Below are 21,428 nucleotides of genomic sequence, written 5' to 3'. Positions count from 1 at the left end.
GTGATGCCATTTCCGGTCACTGCAGAACCATTAAACCTCGAATGTTATGGCGCCTGCGCTATGTTAGCATCGTAAAGCAATCGCTAACACGGGCCACATTCCCATTTGACTCTGGTCACTGCAGGATATCTGACACGCGCAAGTCCAGTATGTCTCGGTTCAATTTTCTCGCCAAGTTCACAATTCTGGTGATCTCGTCTGTGACTATCCTCTATTTATTGGGTACTCCTCAACCAACTACATGGCATTTTAATCGCGCTGCTGCCGGATATCAACATGTGACCACCTACTACACCCGCCCACCCTTTAAAGGGAAACCGGCCGAGCTAGCTGGAGATCAACAGAGCTCAATCTACCGTCCTACGGAGAGCGCCACGAGTGCAAAAGCATTGACCGGAACGAATACCACCATAGGGACCACCGCAGACAATATTCAGGACCCGCATGGTCTTCAAGGGTTGGAAGAGCCCCAGGAAGAATTCGACGACATCCCTGAAGAGACTCCGGAAGAGCGACACTGCTCCAAGAGTGGGACATTGTCCCCCAATCCGATCCCGAAGGTCGTAAATTTTATATGGCTCAATCGGACTGAACTATCCTTCGTGGGCTATCTGGCGATGCGGGCCGCACTAGTGTCTCTCCAACCAGACCGGCTGAATCTACATTATACCGACCTCAACGACGACAATGAGTGGTTACGCAAGCTGCACGCCAACATCACGCTCGTCCACCATGACTTAGAACAAGAATATCCGAAACAAGTCGAAGAGAATTGGTACCTAGCCCACATCTCGGATGTGATGCGGCTAGACATACTACATCGCGACGGCGGGATCTACCTCGACACGGATATCATCGCTCTGCAGCCATTTGACGATCTTTTGCATAGCCCAAAGGACACGGTTCTCGGAAACGAGGGTCGTGGCCGCTTCGGGCTCTGCAACGGCATCATTCTGGGGCGGAAGGGAGCCGCATTCATGAACCGCTGGAAGGAGAGCTACAGCTCCTTTGAGGTAGGCGAGTGGAACACCCACTCGGTCATACTCCCAAAGGAGTGGTCTCTGGCGTTCCCAGAAGATGTTTGCACCTTATCACCATCGGCGTTCTTCTGGCCAAGCTGGGACTCTATACAGTATATGCACGAGCCGCTTACTGATGCCCAGGCCGGGAAGTTTGGAAAGACCCTTGCCAGCCACAATGGTAGTATGTACCCACATCAACTCGCTTATCATGCCCGGCACCAAGTGGCGCCACAGCTGGATGACTTGACGCCCGAGATTGTAATGACACGGAACACTCGGTTTAACATGTTGGTTCGGCGATTTATAGAGTAGTTGAAACCCACAAAATAGATATTATTTCGGCTGTCTTTTGCGTATTCTATGGGTAAATATTGAAATATTCCTCTAGGCAAGTAATTCCATTCCTGATACGACCAGTCTTCTCAGGTTGCTTTACATGTTTGACATCCGTCATTCCTCATCTCACATCCGCTTGCCCGTTTCTTGAAACGCATGTCACTCGAGTACTGTCATAGCCCACATTATCCCTGCATTTCATCTGCGTCCTTGTAGAATAGTAACCATGTACCTGTTCGAAAAATAATTGATTAGAGCGGGGTATGTTTTGAGGAAGTGAATACTTACCAGCTCATTCCAAGCAAAGCCATGAGAATCCCGGCGATACTTTGCTTCGAAACAGAGTGGTCACTTAGGAACCAGCCCAAGCCCACAATCGTACATGTTTTCAAATGCCCAATGACCGTGCTGCTAACGGGACCTACAGCATCAATTACAGCGAATTGTGACACATTGACGAGACAAGCAAATAAACCACTCTACACAAGGGGTTAGCACTCAGAGCTTTGATGCCGTGAAAGGGTAACGTCAATGAAAAGGAAGTACTCACTGCGAGAATCGCGATATATAACGATGGTGAAAGTACAGTGGTTGTTGGCGGTGTATCAAGAAAGGGAACCATACACAAAAGTAAGCTGGCGCTCATTGGTGCTTGGTTGAGTAAGAGCTGCATGCTGTTCACTTGCAGCTTTTTTTGATAGCTTCCAACCAGTGATGTGTAAAAGGCGCTAACAATGACACCGGTAAATGCACATATAACACCCTTCGAAGACGTTGAAACGGCTGTATTAGTCGAATATGAATCGGACCAGAATACAATTCCGACACCTCCACACAAAACAATCATGGGGAGAATGGATGCCTTGGGAATGCCAGAGCGATAGAGTAAGAAGCTCAGCAAAGCAGTTGCAGGCGTTAGTAACAATCGCACGAGCTGGTGAAATATGATAGACGAATTTGCCAGGGAGATGTTTTGAAGGATGACTTGAGCGCACATCAGGACGATCAGATGAACATTCCGATGAAGAGAGACTGACTTGGCGACGAAAGCACCGCAGAAAGGCCGCGATAGTACCCACAAAGTGAGCGCGGTAATGAAAAAGTGATAAGACGCGAAGGCCATTTGACAATTGCGTAGTGTTTCGTTGGAGAAAATGTATTTATTTGTGAAAACCTACAGATGATTAGCGAAAGAGAATAGGTGTGTCTCTTTGGTGCTCACTTACTATTGAAACCGTCGAAACGATATTGGTCGTGATGGACAGCACCAGGCGGAGCTTTCCAGGGGCTCTGTCTTCGTCGTCTGATAGATCGAGAGATTGACCTTCCGAATCATCAGCTTTTTCGAGAAGGCCCAATTCCTCCGTGTCGGATTTGAAGTAATTGCGAGACCATCCTTCTGCCTCCTTGAGCTTTGATCTGAGCTCATGAAAGGTAAACATCTTTGAATGGAGTGAGCAGCAAACTTCTGAACAATATGTGTAGAAAGAAATTAGCTACTCTAATTAAGTCCAAGTCTCGTATCCTACGGAAGAATTTCTTAGATTTACTTTTGCAGTCAGATCGGGATACCACCCTCGTCCCACTACCGTAGCATTGGACTAGCATTGGACTACCCTTTTTTACCTTTCTTTCCTTTTTCTAGCCCTTATATCCTCCTATTCTATCTCTTGGCTATATCCGTTCCTGGAATGAGGCTTAACTCTTCAATGCAACGGTTGCTCTAAATGCAGTTTTAATAAAACCTTAAACAATCGAGGACAAAAATTGATTATCTTGATCCCCATATAATTGAAAAATAGTAACAGAACAGCATGTCACAGAAGGAAAAGAGAGATCGCAATCAAACTAGTGAAAATGGTAGCCCCGTGGATAAACAAGCTCTTTCGGATTCACTTCTCCTGGTGACCATGGTGCCTCATCACCCCATTGTGAAAGGACCGTTTCTGCACCAGAAACCAATCTGTGAATATTGCGTCGTGTGCTGTATACAAGGTTATAAGCTTGTTCCTCATGAACAGTTTGGTCGCCGCTATTAATATCGGAATCTTTGAATGCTGGACCCGCTGGTCTATATGTTCCGATGAGATTGGGAATGGCGCGAAACACTCAATACGCTCACGGTCACCAACGCCACCGCACAATTCAGACATAGCAAGGTCAACCGGTGCCTCTATGTGATCGATGGCTAGAGCTGTAAGGATCTTCTTCGCCCCTCTGGCGGTAACTGCGTATCCATAAGTGCAACAGCCTTCTTCAGCGCGGTAAATGAACCGTGTCGAGTCTTCAGAAAACACCTCTTTCCAGCTGTCCAGCGGGCCAAACCATGTGCGTCGGCGTTCGAGACTTGGGACTGTTGGGTCGTCAGGGATGGCGTAGAATTGAGTTTCATTTTTATCTGCCCTTGATGAACACCCTCCAATCCAGAGAAGATCCCAATCAGTTCCGTAAGGAGCCTGTTTGGATACCTTTTTTGTCCCCTTTTAGAGAGTGAAGACCACGAGCAAATTCACGGAGTTGGGTCTTGATGTTCACGTCCCAGTCGGCATCATCTTCTAGTACCAAGGCGGTGGAATAAGAGTTGGTAATGACACTGATTCTCCCACGAAGATTAGATTAAACAGCTTAAATTAGATTGAAGAAGAGAGGATAGGGAAGCCAACTGTACCTGTTCAATACATTCATGTGAGCGCGCCAACATCCAACCGCATTAGGCTCTATAGTTGAAAGGTTGTATCCCTACCCTCGACCATCAGTAAGTGCTTTATGAAGTAAGAACCTGAATGCATACATTTGGTAGCGCTTTCTGTTGTAGTTCTTGTGAGTGAACTCCGTCAACCCAATCGACTTCGAAGCCGGTGACCGAGGCTGATACTGTAAGGAAATCACGCTTGTCTGTGCGCTCTTTTAAACCAATAGCATATATGTGCTCAAACTGATAAAAGACATTGGTTAACCCCAAACCAGTTGATATCGTGTAGAATACATGAAGCGAATACTAACCCCAAGGGTGGTGTTTGAGATGTGGTCGAAATCGCCATCGCGTATGCCACTTTGTGAAAAACGCGACAATTTATGTGGCCACACAGTGTCTCCGGTGTCTCCGATGTCTCTGATAATAAACGACAGTAGTGCGTACGCCAAAAACACTCCGATAGCAATTGAAATTATCTTGCGGGTGTTGTTAGCCAATTGAGAAATCATTGTGAGACACCGCTAGGGATGCTAATGAAAGAGGAATTGCTTAAATGGATTATATGCATCGGTACGATGGAATAACAGTCATCAAATGCTGTTAAATTACTGGAGATCATATAAGTGACTTTGTCTTGCATTCCTACTACATCCCGTCACTCTCAAAGCGTCCCGTCAATTACCGCGTGCGGCTAAGAATGTAACCATTTCCGCAAAATCCGTCAACTGCCATTATGAAATTAATACAGCGTAGGTTGTAATGGTTACAAAGATCATGGGAAGATGCATTTGACGATTTTCTACAGTCTTAGGCTACCAATCCAGACAGCCTTTATCTTCAGTCCAGTTCCAATACGGACTTAGGTGGCTAGAGATACTTCAATCCCCCCCAAAGGGGTTCACTTCCAAGTCTAGCGTGGAGTTGCACAAGAGTCATTCATATTCAAGGGCGGAAGCTCATGTTTCTCTGTCAAGGTCGCAAAAAGTTCCATCCAACACCTCTTCCAAAGGTGCGTTCGAACTTCTTATTTTAGCCGAAGGCTTTTTCCGCAAGTCAAGTCACTATTTCTCCTAAAGATCGATGTACTCACAAGTGCGCACCGAATATTAGAGTTATGTAAAATATTATTCCGATGAGGAATGTCAAGAGTCCCTTCTCACAAGCCATATGGCCCGTTTCCATCGACAGGTTGCAGAACCTGCAATAGCGGGTTTCCGCCAGATAGAACGGATGTAACGGGCCTATAAGGGTCGGGCATAGCAATATTCTGCACGAATTGATTCAAACTATTATTATTGGAATGTTCTATCATTAGGTCTATTATTTCATTATCCGCCAAAGTTATGTCCAAATCAGGACTTTCGTCTCTCCACCGATCTTATCCTCCCGAACGTTCTAACCTTTCTCCAAGAAAAAGAAAGACACAACAACAACATCATCAACAATTCTCCTAGTCCCGACTAAGTCTTGCGCGCAGCCCCGCCCCAAAAAAGTAGAAGATATACGGAATGAAAACCATGGCAACCCCAATGAAAGCAAGCAGCCAAGAAGCCCACTGCAACCCAAGACGATCATACATCTGCGTAGTAAACAGCGGGAAAGCCGCGCCACCACCAGAGCGGAGGAAGACCTTAGCCGCCAAGGCCGATGCAGCGTACTTCTGGTACGAGTCGATGATATAGTTATTCACTGCATAGTAGCACAACACCATGCCGAAACCAAAGGCAATCCCCGACGAAGCAGGTCCAACCCAGATAATATGCTTGTAGGAGGTACCGCCCAAGATGAAGAAGGCGATTGGGATAAAAGGCGCACCAATCAGCGCTGCCTGGAGTCGGTCTTCTGGTGTTGGAGATCTCGTGCTACAGATTTTCCGGAACTTGCCCTCGATGGCGGGAGTGACAACTAGGGCGAAACCGGCGCCGATCAGGATGGGGATGAACATGAGACCGATCTGGCCGTCGTTGTAGCCATAGAGCTTGGTGAAGATCACCGGGTATGCGAAGAAGAAGGCGTACAGCATTGCGTAGATCAGCACGATATACATACACATTAGGTCGAGGACGGGCTCTGTCATGATCATAGTGATGGGTCTGATCAGGCTTGTGCGAGCGATTTCTCGGAATGTGAGCTTCGTCTTTTCTTGCTCGGTGATGATGTTGTTTCCGGTTTCTTTGCGGAGTTTCGCGGCGCGTCTCTTAAGAATCACTGGAGCATATGTCTCTGGGACAAGGCCGATCATGGTCATGATAGCACCGGCGAAGGCTAGGTTCACCCAGAAGAAGAGGTCGAGGCGGCCCGTTCCAACGTTGATCCAACCTGTCACGATAGGGCCAAGCACAGGGCCGCAGTAGGGTGCAGCAGCAAAGTAAGCAATAGCCATCCCGCGCTCCTCAATGCTCCAGATATCGGCGATGGTACCACCAGCGAGGGAAAGGCCTGAACTAGAGAAGACACCGCATAGGAATCGGCAGACGAGCAAGCCACCGATGTTTGGGGATAGAGCGCATGGGATATTGAAAATCACATATAAACCGAGTGAGATGATGTATACAGGCCTTCGGCCGATGATCTCAGAGAGGGGAGACCAGAGTAGAGGGCCAACTGCGAATCCGCAGACCATGATTGAACATGTTAGGATCGCAACTTCGAGAGAGACATTGTATTGTTTTTCAATCAAACCCAGTCCTCCAGTGACGATGGAGGACCCGAATGCGACACATACCACAAGTGCCGAGGCGACAAGAGTGATATACCAGCGATAAGCACGGGACCAATTGTAGGGGTGTTCAGGATCACCGATGGTGAAGGTTACAAACTCCGTGGGGCCCTTTCCTCCTTTTTCGATGTCGGTGTTGACCTCGTTTGTTGGTGTTCCGATCTTCGTCGATGAGATAGAACCATGAGATCGGATCTGCTCCAGGGTTCTTTGGGGAACAAGGCCAGTACTGGTCTCAACAGTGTACTCCTCGGGGAATACAGGGTCTTTGTCATGTCCAATAGCTGGGTAGTTGTAATCCAATGCCGGAGGGGTGTCTGCGATGCCCCGGTTGCGGAGGCTCTCTTGGGTTTCGGCCATAGATAGGTGCTGGGCATGCAAAGGCTCTGGGGTCTCCGAGCCTTCTTCTGGTATTGTTGAAGACATAATAATGAATATGAGAGCCTATGGCAATGGAAGGACTTTTGGGAGTATTAGAATGTCGTGCCAGATACTTGAAGGTGATATTGCAGATACTTATACTCCCAAGGAGGCTTGCAAAGGTGTCAGGTATATACTTGCAACGCCGACCCATCTCCGAGATGTACCGGACGATCACCGGAAAGTCGGCATCGCAGAAAATGGCTCAGTCGCTATGTGAGCGGCAAAAGCTCGGTCCGAGCGATCGCCGTGTGTACATTTACTATAAAAATGCGTGCAGCTGAACCCAGCCCAGCTTTAGATTCGTAATATCACTGCCGATAGGCCAGACTGCGCTTAATGTCTCAAACCTGATCCGATCAGGTTTCCAACGGCCCGATTCTTTTTCGGCCCGTGGAGGTCTCAGACACGTCAGTCTTCCATTCAACACCAAGAGCTCGCGTGAATGCTAGCAAGTAATTGCTATATATGCGATGCCCAGGTAGGTTTCGATCCCACTTTCCAAATAGATCACAAAACTCGACGTCGCTTGGAGAAGGTTAATGGGAATAGTTGTAGACATATTTCGGAGGTTGGATTCCACCCACGGTTTTATGTACGATCACCTATGGACAATGTTAAGACAACTGTTTGAATGCAACATGGTCGAATACCTCTTGAAGCCCCACATACTGTGCATGATACAAACGGAAGGAATTTGAAGAAACGACTTACCCGGCCCAAAGCCTCCCATAAGGTTTGTGCATGGTGATAGGCTCAACCGCATGGGCCGGGTAGCTGGGTATGTATTTTTCTCTATGTAAACCATGTCACTTCAAGTGATCTTTGGTCGTTTGTTCGTGAACCCGGAGTCCGGACGGGATCGCTTTCGCTCCATTGCTTCCATTTCAGCTCTCATAATCCTTTCCTGTTCAGTCATCTTCTTAGGCGCTGTGAATATAGAACCCTTTTTCCCAGCCAAAGGGTTCTTCTTAGCTGCTGCAGCAAACACATTTTTCGGCTTCTGTGCACCCATTGACATCGATATTTTGACGGGTGCGGCAGGCGCAGACGGAGCGGGAGAGTCGGTGTTTCCTATCGGTGCATCTTTTTCTTCCGGCAACTCCGCCGTCGTTGTTACCGTAGGAGGCGAGGCGGGCTTTGCATCTGTCTTCTTCGAGCCAAGTCCAAGATTCAACGTCATCTTTTCTCCTTCCTTCCTCTGCAACAATCTTGCCTCGGGTTCCGGTTCTGTCGTAGTGCTGCTAGCCAGCGCCGCTTGCTGGGCGCGCTTAATCTGGTCCTGAATCAAGCGTTGCTCTCGCTCTTCGTCTCCCTTCTCCTGGCGTTCTTTCTTTAAGATGGCCTCCCGGCGGCGAAGTGTGTCTGGACTGTTATCAATCCACGCTATGACCAAGCCCTTTTCGGTGTCCTCAACTCGACACTTTCCCTCCCGGCCTAAATAGGCTGCAAACTGTGATAAACTTTTCCATTCTGCCACCAAAGTTAGCATTAGTCCTCGTTTATCCTTTCCGTCGCGACATACCTGTGCTGTTCATGTGAATGTGCTATGAAGAAGTTAGCCAGAATGACCAGAAAAGAGTGAAATACTAGAGACATACCTGCTTATCGGCCACAATTTGATTATAGAAATGATTGACGTTGATAGGTTTGGTTCCATGCGTGGTTCTGAGGGTCTCGAGGAAAGTGCGCTCGAATTCGCGACTAAACTCTCTGATGTGCTTGCGCGGGTCTTCCCCAATGATCATCATCTGTCGCACTAACATAAAGTTAGCCGGTGGCCAGGATATAGAGGATGGAGTTCCTTACCATGCCCTTCAGTCATAGTGTGACACTTAAACCCGTTTTCATCTCGACATTGTTTTTCGCATGCTTGGCAATACCATCGAAGGCGACCCAATCCTTTGCTTTTGATCTTGTTGCCGATGGCTTTTGTAGTGCCAGCCTCCGCGCGGCCCATTTTGTGTGTTGATAAATAAAGTCGGATAAGCGTTCGAAGAAAGCGACAAGGAAGGAAAGCTCCGAAGTGTCAAGAGATCAGAAAGATGGGGTATGTTGAGAAGCGTTGAAAGCGAGTCGTGAGAAAGCTTGGATGTGGCGCAGATCAACGCGATAAGCCGGATTATTATATAATACATCACATGACACGTACCAAATAGGCCTAGTCCCTTGAGTTTCCAAGGCTGGTTAGTTGATTCCTTAATTCAATGTTTAGATGGATGAACATGAAGTGAAGCCGAGTACCTTCATTGAACTATCCTGATAAAATTAAATAGAACTCCCCCAAAGCCTACGCCATCCTGAGATCGCTTTTCTACCTAGGATCATAGCGTACATAAAACAAGTAAGACATATTTCGGAGACAAACCAGCCAACTTTGCCAAGGCGGAAGTGTTCATCAACAACAGGCGAAGAAATATGGGATAGAATAGCATGAGTATCAAACAACCGAGTCTGCAAGCATTACAAGATGTATTCGTGGATTGCAGATGGTCCGCTCTCGTTGTACTCAACCCGGCTCATGTAACCCTTGCTGAGACCCTGATCAATGACAAAGAAAACCTTGGCAGCCATCTGAGCGCCGAGGAAAACAGCCTCTTCCATTCCATGGCCGCCTTGGGACGTGCCGGGCGCGCCTGGTGTACCCCCAGCGCTGGTGCCAGGAGCGTTACTGTTGCCTTGGTCCTTGAAGTCTGGGAAATACTCAGGAAGCTTCAGGGTCTTGACTGAGGTTGGAGTTTGGGAGTGGCCTGTTGAACGGTGGTGTGACATCATGCTGGGGTCCATGGAGGGTGTGCCGGGCATGCCACCGGGCAGACCGGGATTGTTGTGAGTAGCAGCCACAAGGAGAGGGTTTACTCCAGGTGCCGTGGGGTGGTACATCGGGCCGGGTTGACCCATAGGAGCTGGTGTGTTGGCACCGGTCGGAAGGGGGTGGTGAAGTTTGAAGGGATTTCAGACGTGAAGATGGTGCCGGATGGAGAAAGTATGAACTTTTGCGTGATGACAGCCAGCAAAGCCTGTGTGAAACCTGTTTTAATGTTAGCAAAAGGAACTAAACCCTAGGTAGCAATGATAAAACATACCCTTGACCTTGCTTCCACATCCGACAATAATCAGAGAGTCCCAAAGCTCGCTTCGTTTTGTAGCATCTGGGACGGCAAGAATGGTGTGGTGAACCTGAGTCGCAATATCTTCGAGTATACCACTAGTCAGGCGGTTTCCGGCCTTCGAGCGAGGCGAAGTTAAAAGGAAACGCTCAACACTGACTTCAATATCCCGAGTATGACGGATATATTGCCGAGCACCGTTGGCTGCTGCCTTCTCTCCCTCCAATTGAACAAACTCCTCGAACTGGAATGACGCCTTCTCTTTCTTCGAGTTAGGTAGGCGGGCTCCCTTGGGGTCAACTGCGCCTTTCTTGGTGGTTGTCTTTTCCTTCTCGACATTGGCAAGGTATTCAGTGGGGTTGCCGCTGACAATCGCAGCGACATCGAGAACACCCTCCTCTTCGTCACCATTATCGCCCTCTATTCCTGTCTGAGTGCCGTCTCCTGGGCCGCGCGGGGCAGATTCATCTCCATCTGATCCGCCCGTCGAGGCAGCAGCGGCAGGGTTGGCGCCCTGGCGCGCAGTAGCAGAAGACCCAGGCAGTGGGGTTCCCGGGGGCAGAATCTCAGTAATATTGCTTCGCTTGAGCTGCTCGCACATCTCTCTGGTAAATCCCTTCGGACCCAGCAGCTCAACAAGACGATCGGTCATAGCGTCTCCACCACACCCCTCCAGTGCAATTCCCCTGCCGTGTTCATTGACTGCGAAGTCTGTCACAGCAGTGACATCGACCTTGCCCTTTCCAACATCGACAACAGTGGCTGTGGGTGTACCATAGCCGTAGCAAGCCGCAAGAGCAGAGTCCATAAGGCTAAACGCGGGTGCCTTGAACTTCTCAAAGACAAATTGAGTAATTGCTTCACGATCGCGTGCAGACCAGACTGGCTGACCAATAAGCATAATAGGGGTGTGGAAAGGTGGACTCAAGGTATTGTGAATGTGAGTGAGCAGGGCGAAGAAACAGGGCCAGTCGACAATACGCCCGTTCTCGATCGGATAGATTGCCCCTTCGTCGGATGCCGGGTCCTCCTCGTAGAAGACCTCTTCTACAGTCTTGGTTGAATCGCCATTATCCTGGGTATTTTCATCGGTGTTGACGGTGGTTTCTGTGGCTGTGGTACCATCGGCCGCGGCGGGCTCAGCGTCCTTCATCTCCACGTCCGGCTTTGGGGCATCCGTGTCATTGTTGACCTTGACCACCACCTCTTGACGTCTCTCATGGACACGGTAAGGCTCATATTCTCCCTTCTTTTCAGCGGGGAACATGCGTGTTGGGAACCGAAATCGCGCGGGCGTGAATGTTTCAGGCAGGCCGAGCTGCGCCAAGGTCATTTGCGAACCCGGCGCAATTAGCTAGATGAATGGGTTAATTTTGAACGACAAAATATGAACAACCAAACATACCAGGACATGCTCATCCTTAAAGGGAGGCATTGTTACCAGTGGCAGTAAAGAGCGTTGCGACGATTGCGACGAGTGATGACTGCGCACGGGAGCTCCGCGGTGGCTCGATTTGCGTTGGCGCTTTCTTCCCATTGTGGCTAGTGTGATTTGGGCGGATCAGAAATCACGTGTAGTGGAGTCAATGTTGAACAGGAAATGTCTCTGGAGATTCGGCGTCTACTTTTCCAAGGCAACAATCAACTTCGATTAATACAAACAAAACTTGTTAATTCAGAATAATTTTGCTCAATTACTGTGATTGATTTACTACTCCAGGGCTGTACTTCATTTAAGATGAATGAATAATCAAATATCGAAGTTAAGTTCGAAATGTACATATATACAACGGGTGCACTGTCACTTATACACAGTCAATTGGATAGGATTTATCTTTGAACTCAGCTAGAACAAGATCTGTGAACATGCACTAAAGGCCATGGTGGCTTACAGACACTATTATTGAATATATGCTATATGTTGTTGGCCCTTCTAGTAAGAGGTGGATCATGCCTGTTGAACATTCACATCATATGCAATTAACAAATGCATTGTGCGTTGTCGCATCATTAAATAGTATATCCTGCCCACAACCCATCTTCACAAAGCACAGGAAGGGAAAAAAAGGGAAAACAGAAACCTTTGAATGACAGAAAAACTCCAGACCCACAAATCCGGTGGGACACACAAAACGCCATCATCCTTTCCACTCTATGACCAGCATGAGTCTTAGGTGATTCTATTCTGGGACAGCATGGTACTTGTCAGTGGCTGACCTGAATAGCTCCTGCTGTTGCCTTAGCAGCTCCTCTTCTGTTAGACCACTTTGCTCCATCTTGCTCTGTTTCTTCTCTCGTGACTATAATGAAAGATCAGAGGTCAGCCTGGTATCTAAGGTGGCACAGATCTAAGCAAATGTGAATATACCTTCAGCTGTTGCTTGTGTTCCTCGGCGACAGCGAGTACATCAGCGATATAATCACTGAAACCGAGATCCCGCAATGCCTTCTCCACATGTTCGCAAGCGATGGTCTTCTTGGCCTCCTTCTCGCTGATATCGTTCGCTTCGGAGGAGATCAGTGTGATAAATTCAACACAGCATTCCATGAGCAAGTCGCGCGCATCCTTTGAGAAGGTTTGGCCGGAGCTAGGTGGTAAAATCTCAGTGATGATCTTCTGGACCGTCGCTATCGTAGAGATAAGTTAGCAAATGCTAGCAAACACATATGTGAAGCCACAAGTGCACGGGTGATGAAGTGGCAAAGAAGCGCACAAAGAGCTATACACATTGGGGGTTGCACCGTACCTTTGGGCAGCGATAGGTCATCGTTTGCTATTCACGTACAGGTCAGCAGGTTGCGCGGAGGCGGCCAAGATCCAGAGATCACTTACAGTTGAATTCTCGGTCGGACATAGCGAATCAGGTAATATTATGACAAGCGAATAAAGAACAAGTGTCAGATCTTAAGGGAGAGACGCAGAAAGGGATGCTTTAATTTCTTTGATCTTTTGCGTGGGGCTCAAAGTTTCAAGGCCCATCGCAGACGCGCGACGGGGTTAAGTACAATTTCTTGCCGGCAGAATACTACCGCTTTGGACCACATAAATGGTGCTGAAATTTTTTCCTATTTTATTTCTTCTTCATCAGTCTTCACTCTCCTCCAACTACCTTGGAAAGAGTCCTTCAAATGAGATTGACTCTTTCCAAGGCCACACACTAATGGTAAGCTCTTGCTCGAATCTCTTTTTCTCAATTCCTATCATGATGAACTTTGCTTGTCGCCCCTATCATACATTCCATGGTGACCTTACCTGTCCTAGCCAAACGGACTATCTGATCTCTATCAATTCTGCCTATTTGCATCTCACTTCATTTGTTGAAGCTGTTGCTAACTTTATTGAAGAATTTTACAGGAAATTCTTCTCTTATTATAGCTTGGAGCTCGTTTCTGCTTGGATTATATTTGCGGAACACAATTGAAAGGATTGGATCTTTACATCTGTACTATTTAAAAGGTACGCGCAGAAATTTTGCTATATTTTCAATTCCAATTACATGATGTATACCTTTACATTCCATGCTAAACATGAAGGTGTTCTGCACCTAATGCTTCTAAAATGTATTGCTTTTCATCTTTCGACTGACTTGTAAACAATCGTTGCTTCAATTCTTGCACTCATTGCTATATGGCGATCTTTACTGACTTGCTATGAAGATCACAGATATCAACCAAAAATTTACATTAGCTATCAATGATATTCTTATTCTTGGAAACCCTCGAGCTCCTTGTCGTTCCATCTGCCAATAATTAGTATTTCTCGCGTAATCTGTGTGGGATTGCACATACGAATAGAAACGGCCGGTGAATTCCTTTGGCGCATCGAGCACCAGCTTGGCCATGACATGGCCGGGCTGTTCGGGCTTGAGGAGCTTGCCGTCCTTGTGGACTCCGGTGAACTTGGAGTGCATTTCGGCGTCCAATGCTGTGGCATGGTCCTCCCGCAGAGCGCGCTGCATCTCAGTGTCGACCATACCGGGTCTGATAGACACGGAGGTGACATCGGGTTCTTCGGCACCCAGGCTCATGGCAAAGTTGTTCATGGCGGCTTTGGTGGCAGCATAGAGAGCCCAACCACGGTAGCCGGTAACTGCTGCACCGGAAGACGTGAAGATGATCTTTCCTTTGGACGCACGGAGAGCCGGGAGAGCCGCTTTGGCCTGGATTTTGTTAGTAGTGCATGGTAGATATGATGTAGGTCCCGTACAAAAGCAACTAAGCTGATAAAGTTGATATCAAAGCCTTCCTTCCACTGTTGCGGATCAGCATCGGCGATTTTGCCGATCTGGCCTAGCAGGCCGTGGTTAAGGACCATTCCATCGAGCTGGCCGAAGGTCTTGATGGCTGTGTCGACGGCCTGTTGGGCAAGAGAAAAGTCTGACAGGTCGCCATTCAGGACTGCGACCTGTTTGCTGTATTGCTCCTTGAGCTTTTGGAGGGGTTCGACGCTGCGGGCTACCACCACCACATTGTGGGATTGGGGTGCCGTCAGCAGATACTTGGCCACAGCAAGACCGATGCCTAGAGGGGTTGATGTCAGCATATGGCCATGCACAAAGTTTGAGGGGTGGTACCTCTTGAAGCTCCTGTGACAATGATGGTCTTGGCTGCCATTTTGATGAATGCTAAGGTGGTGTTAGCGATGTGAAGTTTCTCATAGAAAATCAACACTGTGACGAGTGAATGGTAGAAAAGATGCTGAAATTTGAATGATAGCAGCAAGGAGAACGCATAGTGACAGGTTTCGGCATTGCTTTATACGCCGAGAGACGAATTGTTCCATAAACATGCTTGAGCTCTCTCGGGATATATGGATGAACATGACTGAACAGCACTGTAGAGCCAGTAACTTGAGGGTTTGGGATCTCTAGAGAGGTGGTATGACTTACTTCCAAATTTATTTGCAGGCGTCTTTAATGCCGAATATCAATTATGACAAAGAATAATAATATGAAGCTTGACGGGCCGTGGATAGTGGCAGAGCACCAGGAAAGGTTTAGTGCGGGGCTTATTCATCTCGTGGGGCCCCCGCCGACACCGGGATGGTTTCCCTGCGTGGGTAGACGTCATGCTGTACACCTTCTATTGAACGGAGTACACATGCAATGGAACCTATAGGCATATACTTAAGCCATAGTGGAAGTAATGGTTTAGTTTGCAATAGGAAATGCGAGATTGAAGGCATTCCCAGAGTTAGTTTCCCTATGTTATATAGACAACCCGTGGATATATACATTCACGAAGCCGTACGTGATAACAAGTTAGAGATTTCAGAGAAGCTATTCAGAGATCCACTTTTGATAGGAAATACGCCTAAAAGTGCTAACTTTTGCGATAAGCCATTCCCCTACTCCACAGTATTTACAAGGTTGGGACCCTTGGAGTCCCCGGGTACATAGGTCCATACCTGCATGTATCATTATCTAATAATCCATGGAATTTCTCCCCGCTATCCCATCCCACCACTTGTATGCGTTCCCGGGCCGGCGCAAAGGCCAGGCAAGAAAAACCAAAGATTGCCGGGGGATATAAGCTTGAACAGTCCCATCTGCAAGCATTATCCAACCACCGACACATTACCCCGACGATCTGGGTTGATAAGCATTTTAATTCTGCACCTACAACAGCCAGCATGTCGACAATCATCCTTGGAGGAGGTATCATTGGAGCCTCAATTGGGTACTACCTATCTGCCAACCAGCCAAAAGGTGAGATTCACATCGTTGAGCAATCTCCAGAGCTTTTCACTTCGGCCTCGGGATATGCCGCGGGTTTCCTAGCCAGAGATTGGTTCGAGCCATCTCTTGCCCCTCTCGGTGCTATGTCCTTCGACTTGCACCATGAGCTCGCCGCAGCGCATGGCGGAGACAAAAAGTGGGGATTTATGAAAGGAGTAGCATTCAACTTGGATACCGTTGCTCAACGCAAGCGAGGAGGTTCCCGCGGTGACGACTGGTTGCGAACGGGCACTAGTAGAGCAGAAGCGGCGGCTGGGTCCGAGGATACCGCTCCGGTTGAGTTTCCGGAGTGGTTGACGATGCAGAAAGAGGGAGTCCTGGAGAAAATCAGCCACGGTGAAACTGTGGCTCAAGCGTGGGTACCAAATTGAAGCGTTTCGTGAATGATTTGTTAATTGTGTTTAGAGATCCATTGCGGTTGAGCCAATTTCTCATTGACAGCGCTGTCTCCCGAGGCGTTAAGCTTCATAATCCAGCCCAGGCGACCACTGTTGTCGAGGATGTGAACGGCACGATTGTCGCTGTCAAAATCGTGTCTTTGGATTCCATGAAGGAGTCAATCATTCCGTGTACGAACCTTGTTCTGAGCATGGGGCCATGGACACCACAGGTTCTCAGAGACCTGTTCCCCTCCTCTCAGGTATCATTTGATATAACGCCTTTGGCTGGATACTCACTAGTCTTTCGGTCCCCTCGACACACACTGGAGCACGAGAAAAATGTGTACCGTGGAAACAGCCATGCTGTATTCACGACACACCTCCCGTCGTGCGGGTTTAGCCCGGAGATCTTCCTCAGGGAGGGTGGAGAGATTTATATCGCCGGTCTAAACAACCCCTCGATGAAGCTTCCACGTCGCGCCGAGGATACTAGCCAGCTTTTTGATCCCTCCGAGATGCAAAGACTCAAACATGTTGCAGTTCGTCTAATGGGACTTCTTCCCAAGGGTATGAAGGAGGCTACCGAAGACACGGCCAACACAGATGACCTGGAGATAATCCGTGAAGGGCTGTGCTTCCGCCCGGCGGGAAATACTGGCGTTCCCACAATTGGAAGAGTTGGAGACAGCTCTTTGGGAGGAGTGAAAGCAAACCCCAGGGGTGGCGTCTTCATAGCCGCTGGACACGGACCGTGGGGAATCTCTTTGTGCCTGGGAACTGGAAAGGTGGTTTCTGAGATGATTAAAAAGCAAAAGCTTTCAGTGGATGTGAGCGGCTTGGCGGTTCAGGACAAATGTCCTGGTTCTAAGCTGTGAGCATTTGATCTGTGAGAACCTTGGGAAGACCTCCAATGCCCTTCCAGTAAAACAACATAAGTCATTTACTTCTCACCTCGTCATTATTAAGGAAGACTCATCATCTTTGGACTTCGAATTTTAATGTTGTATTGAAGCCAGCTTTTCAAACCAGCGAATGCAAATTCAAATGCTGAAGCACGATGATGAAATATACGCGGCGAAAAAGGTGTAGTTATTCCCATGTAGGTAGAATGGCTATTGTTGCAGCTTTTCTCCTCCCCGGAACCCTAAGTACTGTACGGCCTTCGGCGCACCGCCATAGGGTACATACTCTCAGTTTCGAAATGGGCACGCCGAAACAATTCATTTACAGGACTCGGAAAATAGTTATTCCGACCCGCCCGCGCAGCTCCCCAGGTTTAGTCATCAATTATTCGCGCCACTCGAGCTCTCCAGAAACTTCAGGCATCGGATATCATCCGGCTGTCAAAGCAACTTTGCCCTTCTTTCATTTCTGTCTGCTTCTTCTGCATCTGCGACACAACGCTATTATTTCACTTTCCCTCAAATTCTCCTCAGCCAGCATCAGAGCTTGCCAGTAACCATGGCCAACTATCTTGCATCCATCTTCGGTACCGAGCAGGATAAGGTCAATTGCTCGTTCTACTACAAAATCGGCGCATGTCGACACGGTGACCGCTGCTCTCGCAAGCATGTCAAGCCTTCGTACTCGCAAACCATTCTCATGCCGAACATGTACCAGAACCCGGCCTACGACCCCAAGAACAAGATGAACCCCAGTCAGATGCAGAACCACTTCGACGCCTTCTACGAGGACGTATGGTGTGAGATGTGCAAGTATGGCGAACTTGAAGAGTTGGTCATCTGCGACAACAACAACGATCGTAAGTAATGTTCTCCCTAAAATGTCCCGACTCTCTACTAATATCTGGTCCCGCGACAATAGATCTCATTGGCAACGTCTACGGCCGATTCAAATATGAAGAAGATGCACAAGCAGCATGCGATGCTCTAAACTCCCGTTGGTACGCAGCGCGACCCATATACTGCGAATTATCACCAGTCACCGATTTCCGAGAAGCCTGTTGTCGACTCAATAGCGGTGAAGGATGTGTACGAGGGGGATTCTGCAATTTCATTCACCGGAAGGATCCTTCGCCTGAGCTTGACCGCGAGCTGCGTCTCAGCACCAAGAAGTGGCTCAAGGAGCGCGGCAGAGATCCTCGCAGCGCCAGCCGAAGCCCCAGCCCTGAGCCCACCCGGCGGAGATACTAGTGGTAGCACAACTCGGCTTTTCTCATTGTTGTTTCTCTACATTCGATCCTTTGGCGTTCGGCGATATCAGTCGTTGGTTCGATTCCACTTTCTTTTGCGCAGCGGCGCGTCAGAAGGCATGAGGTTTCGGTCTGCTTTTTACTTTTGCTGATTGGCATTTGCGTTTCATGATATCAGACTTGCGCGATCAATAAAATCCACAGCTAGGCTGCATGTACAAATCTCGTCCAGTAATTTTTTATGCGTAGATGAAGCCGAATCCGGTACGTTGATCAGCACCCACTGAGTGATATCGGTCAAGGAAACTGATTCAAAGGCACAGGATTGGAACTTCTCTCTAGCACTTTGAATTCACGTGTCACTGTCAGAAAATTGCCAACTCCCTCGTTGCATATGTACAGATTACAGATGATTCAACAAAGTCACACGCTCGCAAGCATATAATGATAATTCCATGGATTGTACACCCTCATACCGTGCTCTGTACAGCATAGATGTACCCAGTCAAGTCGGAGGACACTAGGGCTATTCATGGGGTGGATGTCTGACATCTGTTTCCTCAGACAAACACCTTATTCTGGGTCTAAAGAGACTAAATCTGACTAGGAATAGAAACGGTGTTTCCTACATATTTTTCTCCTCGGTTTCTCCAAGGTTATGTAGTAAAAAATAGTATGCCCCAGGAATCAACAAATTTACTAAGCTTCCTTATCGGATGTTCTTATCTTTCTTTCATCTACAGCCACGCGAGCGCGTCTGATCGCGTCAAAGCCAGTGCTCCATTGGCACAAAGGACCTTGAACTGACTGGAACTGGAGACTCTGAGACCTCCACACCAGAAGTCATCGTTGAAAATATGACCGAATACGATGATAGCAATCGTGCCTTTCTCCAGGCGTTCATGGCACGCTCGTGTATGACCTTTGAAGATGCGCAACCCATCCTGGCTGCGATATTAACAGTATCTGGTACTTTACTCCCACTGAAGCCCCGTGTCATGAAAGGTGGTAGTCGCTGACGTTGAATTGTCGAGCAGAGGGGCGAACGGTGGATCCTGATGAGGTCGGGGAAGACCAATTCTCCGAATTTATATCCGCGGCTAACACCGCCGTGTCACCCTTCGATCTCGAAATCAGGAGCTCACTACCTCAAGTCCTCGAATCATCGCAGCAAGATGCTCCAGCAACGCCACCGAAGCGAGTGTATGCGCTTGTAAATACTACGAGTGATCCTTTGACACAACTCGCAACCACTTATTCTCCAGACGAGATCGCGTTTCTTAAGCGCTTGCTTGACCACATGTTTATCAAGAATAACACGCGACTATGTGAAGGAATGGCAGTTACCCAGATGCAAGCCGTCCAACTCCATAAGGCTCCGTCTAGCGAACGGCAATCCACGAGCAATGAGCCAACACAGACCCAAACCGCAGCGGTACAGTCGTTGCGTATGACCCAAGCAGAAACCATGATTATCCACTTGATTGAAGAGGGCTGGCTGCAGAAGAGCCGGAAAGGCTTCCTCAGCCTCACACCACGAGCACTGATGGAATTGCGGGGCTGGTTGGTCTTGACGTATAACGACGAGGGTTTCGATGGCCGACCCATCGAGCGGATCAAATTTTGTGCTGCTTGTAAAGACATTATCACTGTCGTGAGTACGCTCGATCCTAAGTTAGTATGGAATAGTCCTGACTTGAGTTACTCTCAGGGCCAACGCTGCGAAAACCGTGAATGCAAGGGTCGACTACATGACCATTGCATGCGCAACTTCTTCCGCATGCAGCAAGAAGAAAAATGCCCCGTATGCAAAGAGGAGTGGCCCGGCGATAAATTCGTGGGCGAGAGAGCCCTTACTGCGAATCCGAGGCCAAGCAATGTCGTTCCACGACAGAGGCAGTCTTCATCTGCTGCGCCTAGTGCCCCTGGCGAAATTTCCGAGGACGAGAACGACAATGAAGAACAAGAATAGAATTGAATCTTCGCTGTGGCAGATAAGATCTGTCTCGAGTCTTGCCAAATCTGTTTGACAAGCGTTAGTTACGATGTTTGTTCGCACCGTGGACACGTCTATGTGAATAGCAACGAATGAATGAATGATAGGGAAAAGATATCGATCGAGGATACCCCCCCAGCTTTGACACTATTTTTGATCTTTTTTAACAAGGCTCAACCTTTTGCCTTGGTTCAAAATGGAGATACTGGAGATCATGGGCATGATCATGGGCTTTGTAAGATACAAGCCCGTGTACGGACATGATATTGGATAACTTATGAAATGAAATCGAATAACTAAAGCATATTGAAGTATGTATTATTCGTATACTCAAGGCATCACGTAACTAGGAGGAAATGCATGAACATGGACATGTAAATGTGAGAGATCTGAGATAGTAGACACCTGAGGCGACGATATCTCCAACCTTCAACATCTACAACAGACAACATACTCCGTACCTTCATCCTTTCATCTCCAAGAATATTAACTTTGGAATCATACGACACTTCCCTGATCTGCGTTTTTTTTTAAAAACTCAATCACCTCCAAACGGGGTCTTCTCAGATTTAAATTGACTAATTGGAACCCCCCAACTTCCCCACAAAACCAATAAATCCCTCAACACCAAACCTTCCAAACCTTCCCGAGGTTCCGAGGTCCCTGCAGTCAATGACGATGATATGGGGCCCGATCCTAAGCCGGTCACAACCCGAGTAGGTCTTGGCCGTGAAGGATGCCGACGGAAACTTTCGGTATTCACAGCCAATAGACAATGTTATCTACAAAATGCCACCCCCGCATTTCCCGGTTCCCCCGTTGCAAGCCGTTTTTCATACAAGCCACCTCGTATAGCCTAC

The 21,428-nt window shown here is 48.1% G+C and overlaps 10 protein-coding genes across 10 annotated transcripts; 4 read left to right on the top strand and 6 right to left on the bottom strand.

Annotated features, from left to right (window-relative positions):
- Positions 1-149: 149 nt before the first annotated feature.
- On the top strand, positions 150-1,334 carry N7519_001077 (putative glycosyl transferase; the record flags this gene model as incomplete). The annotated part of the gene is made up of 1 exon (XM_057287855.1): positions 150-1,334. The coding sequence occupies one exon, from the start codon at positions 150-152 to the stop codon at positions 1,332-1,334; it is 1,185 nt and encodes a 394-aa protein (XP_057153938.1).
- A 308-nt stretch (positions 1,335-1,642) lies between these two features.
- On the bottom strand, positions 1,643-2,800 carry N7519_001076 (uncharacterized protein; the record flags this gene model as incomplete). Its single annotated transcript, XM_057287854.1, has 3 exons — positions 1,643-1,837; positions 1,909-2,532; positions 2,585-2,800. The coding sequence occupies 3 exons, from the start codon at positions 2,798-2,800 to the stop codon at positions 1,643-1,645; spliced, it is 1,035 nt and encodes a 344-aa protein (XP_057153937.1).
- Positions 2,801-5,503: 2,703 nt separating this feature from the next.
- N7519_001075 (MFS transporter) lies at positions 5,504-7,198 on the bottom strand (the record flags this gene model as incomplete). The annotated part of the gene is made up of 1 exon (XM_057287853.1): positions 5,504-7,198. The coding sequence occupies one exon, from the start codon at positions 7,196-7,198 to the stop codon at positions 5,504-5,506; it is 1,695 nt and encodes a 564-aa protein (XP_057153936.1).
- Positions 7,199-8,006: 808 nt separating this feature from the next.
- On the bottom strand, positions 8,007-9,152 carry N7519_001074 (putative C2H2 finger domain protein (Kin17); the record flags this gene model as incomplete). The annotated part of the gene is made up of 4 exons (XM_057287852.1): positions 8,007-8,665; positions 8,718-8,739; positions 8,794-8,951; positions 9,002-9,152. 4 exons carry the CDS (start codon positions 9,150-9,152, stop codon positions 8,007-8,009), a joined length of 990 nt encoding a protein of 329 aa, XP_057153935.1.
- A 503-nt stretch (positions 9,153-9,655) lies between these two features.
- N7519_001073 (uncharacterized protein) lies at positions 9,656-11,839 on the bottom strand (the record flags this gene model as incomplete). Its single annotated transcript, XM_057287851.1, has 4 exons — positions 9,656-10,050; positions 10,074-10,223; positions 10,279-11,656; positions 11,708-11,839. 4 exons carry the CDS (start codon positions 11,837-11,839, stop codon positions 9,656-9,658), a joined length of 2,055 nt encoding a protein of 684 aa, XP_057153934.1.
- A 643-nt stretch (positions 11,840-12,482) lies between these two features.
- Positions 12,483-13,157, bottom strand: nctB (negative cofactor 2 transcription regulator complex subunit NCB2; the record flags this gene model as incomplete). Its single annotated transcript, XM_057287850.1, has 4 exons — positions 12,483-12,602; positions 12,671-12,930; positions 13,050-13,076; positions 13,136-13,157. The coding sequence occupies 4 exons, from the start codon at positions 13,155-13,157 to the stop codon at positions 12,483-12,485; spliced, it is 429 nt and encodes a 142-aa protein (XP_057153933.1).
- Positions 13,158-14,005: 848 nt separating this feature from the next.
- Positions 14,006-14,916, bottom strand: N7519_001071 (SDR family oxidoreductase; the record flags this gene model as incomplete). Its single annotated transcript, XM_057287849.1, has 4 exons — positions 14,006-14,042; positions 14,092-14,462; positions 14,510-14,823; positions 14,877-14,916. The coding sequence occupies 4 exons, from the start codon at positions 14,914-14,916 to the stop codon at positions 14,006-14,008; spliced, it is 762 nt and encodes a 253-aa protein (XP_057153932.1).
- Positions 14,917-15,934: 1,018 nt separating this feature from the next.
- Positions 15,935-17,295, top strand: N7519_001070 (NAD(P)/FAD-dependent oxidoreductase; the record flags this gene model as incomplete). Its single annotated transcript, XM_057287848.1, has 2 exons — positions 15,935-16,395; positions 16,446-17,295. 2 exons carry the CDS (start codon positions 15,935-15,937, stop codon positions 17,293-17,295), a joined length of 1,311 nt encoding a protein of 436 aa, XP_057153931.1.
- Positions 17,296-17,881: 586 nt separating this feature from the next.
- Positions 17,882-18,573, top strand: N7519_001069 (zinc finger CCCH domain-containing RNA-binding protein; the record flags this gene model as incomplete). Its single annotated transcript, XM_057287847.1, has 2 exons — positions 17,882-18,182; positions 18,245-18,573. 2 exons carry the CDS (start codon positions 17,882-17,884, stop codon positions 18,571-18,573), a joined length of 630 nt encoding a protein of 209 aa, XP_057153930.1.
- An 856-nt stretch (positions 18,574-19,429) lies between these two features.
- N7519_001068 (non-structural maintenance of chromosomes element 1 family protein) lies at positions 19,430-20,544 on the top strand (the record flags this gene model as incomplete). Its single annotated transcript, XM_057287846.1, has 3 exons — positions 19,430-19,541; positions 19,610-20,226; positions 20,284-20,544. 3 exons carry the CDS (start codon positions 19,430-19,432, stop codon positions 20,542-20,544), a joined length of 990 nt encoding a protein of 329 aa, XP_057153929.1.
- Between the last annotated feature and the right edge of the window lie 884 nt (positions 20,545-21,428).

This window comes from Penicillium mononematosum (genome assembly GCF_028829835.1).
Source record: "Penicillium mononematosum strain IBT 11891 chromosome Unknown utg000001l:1.0-4488741.0:1.0-4491989.0, whole genome shotgun sequence".
Classification (NCBI taxonomy): domain Eukaryota; kingdom Fungi; phylum Ascomycota; class Eurotiomycetes; order Eurotiales; family Aspergillaceae; genus Penicillium; species Penicillium mononematosum.
This window is presented reverse-complemented; position numbering and strand designations above follow the sequence as displayed.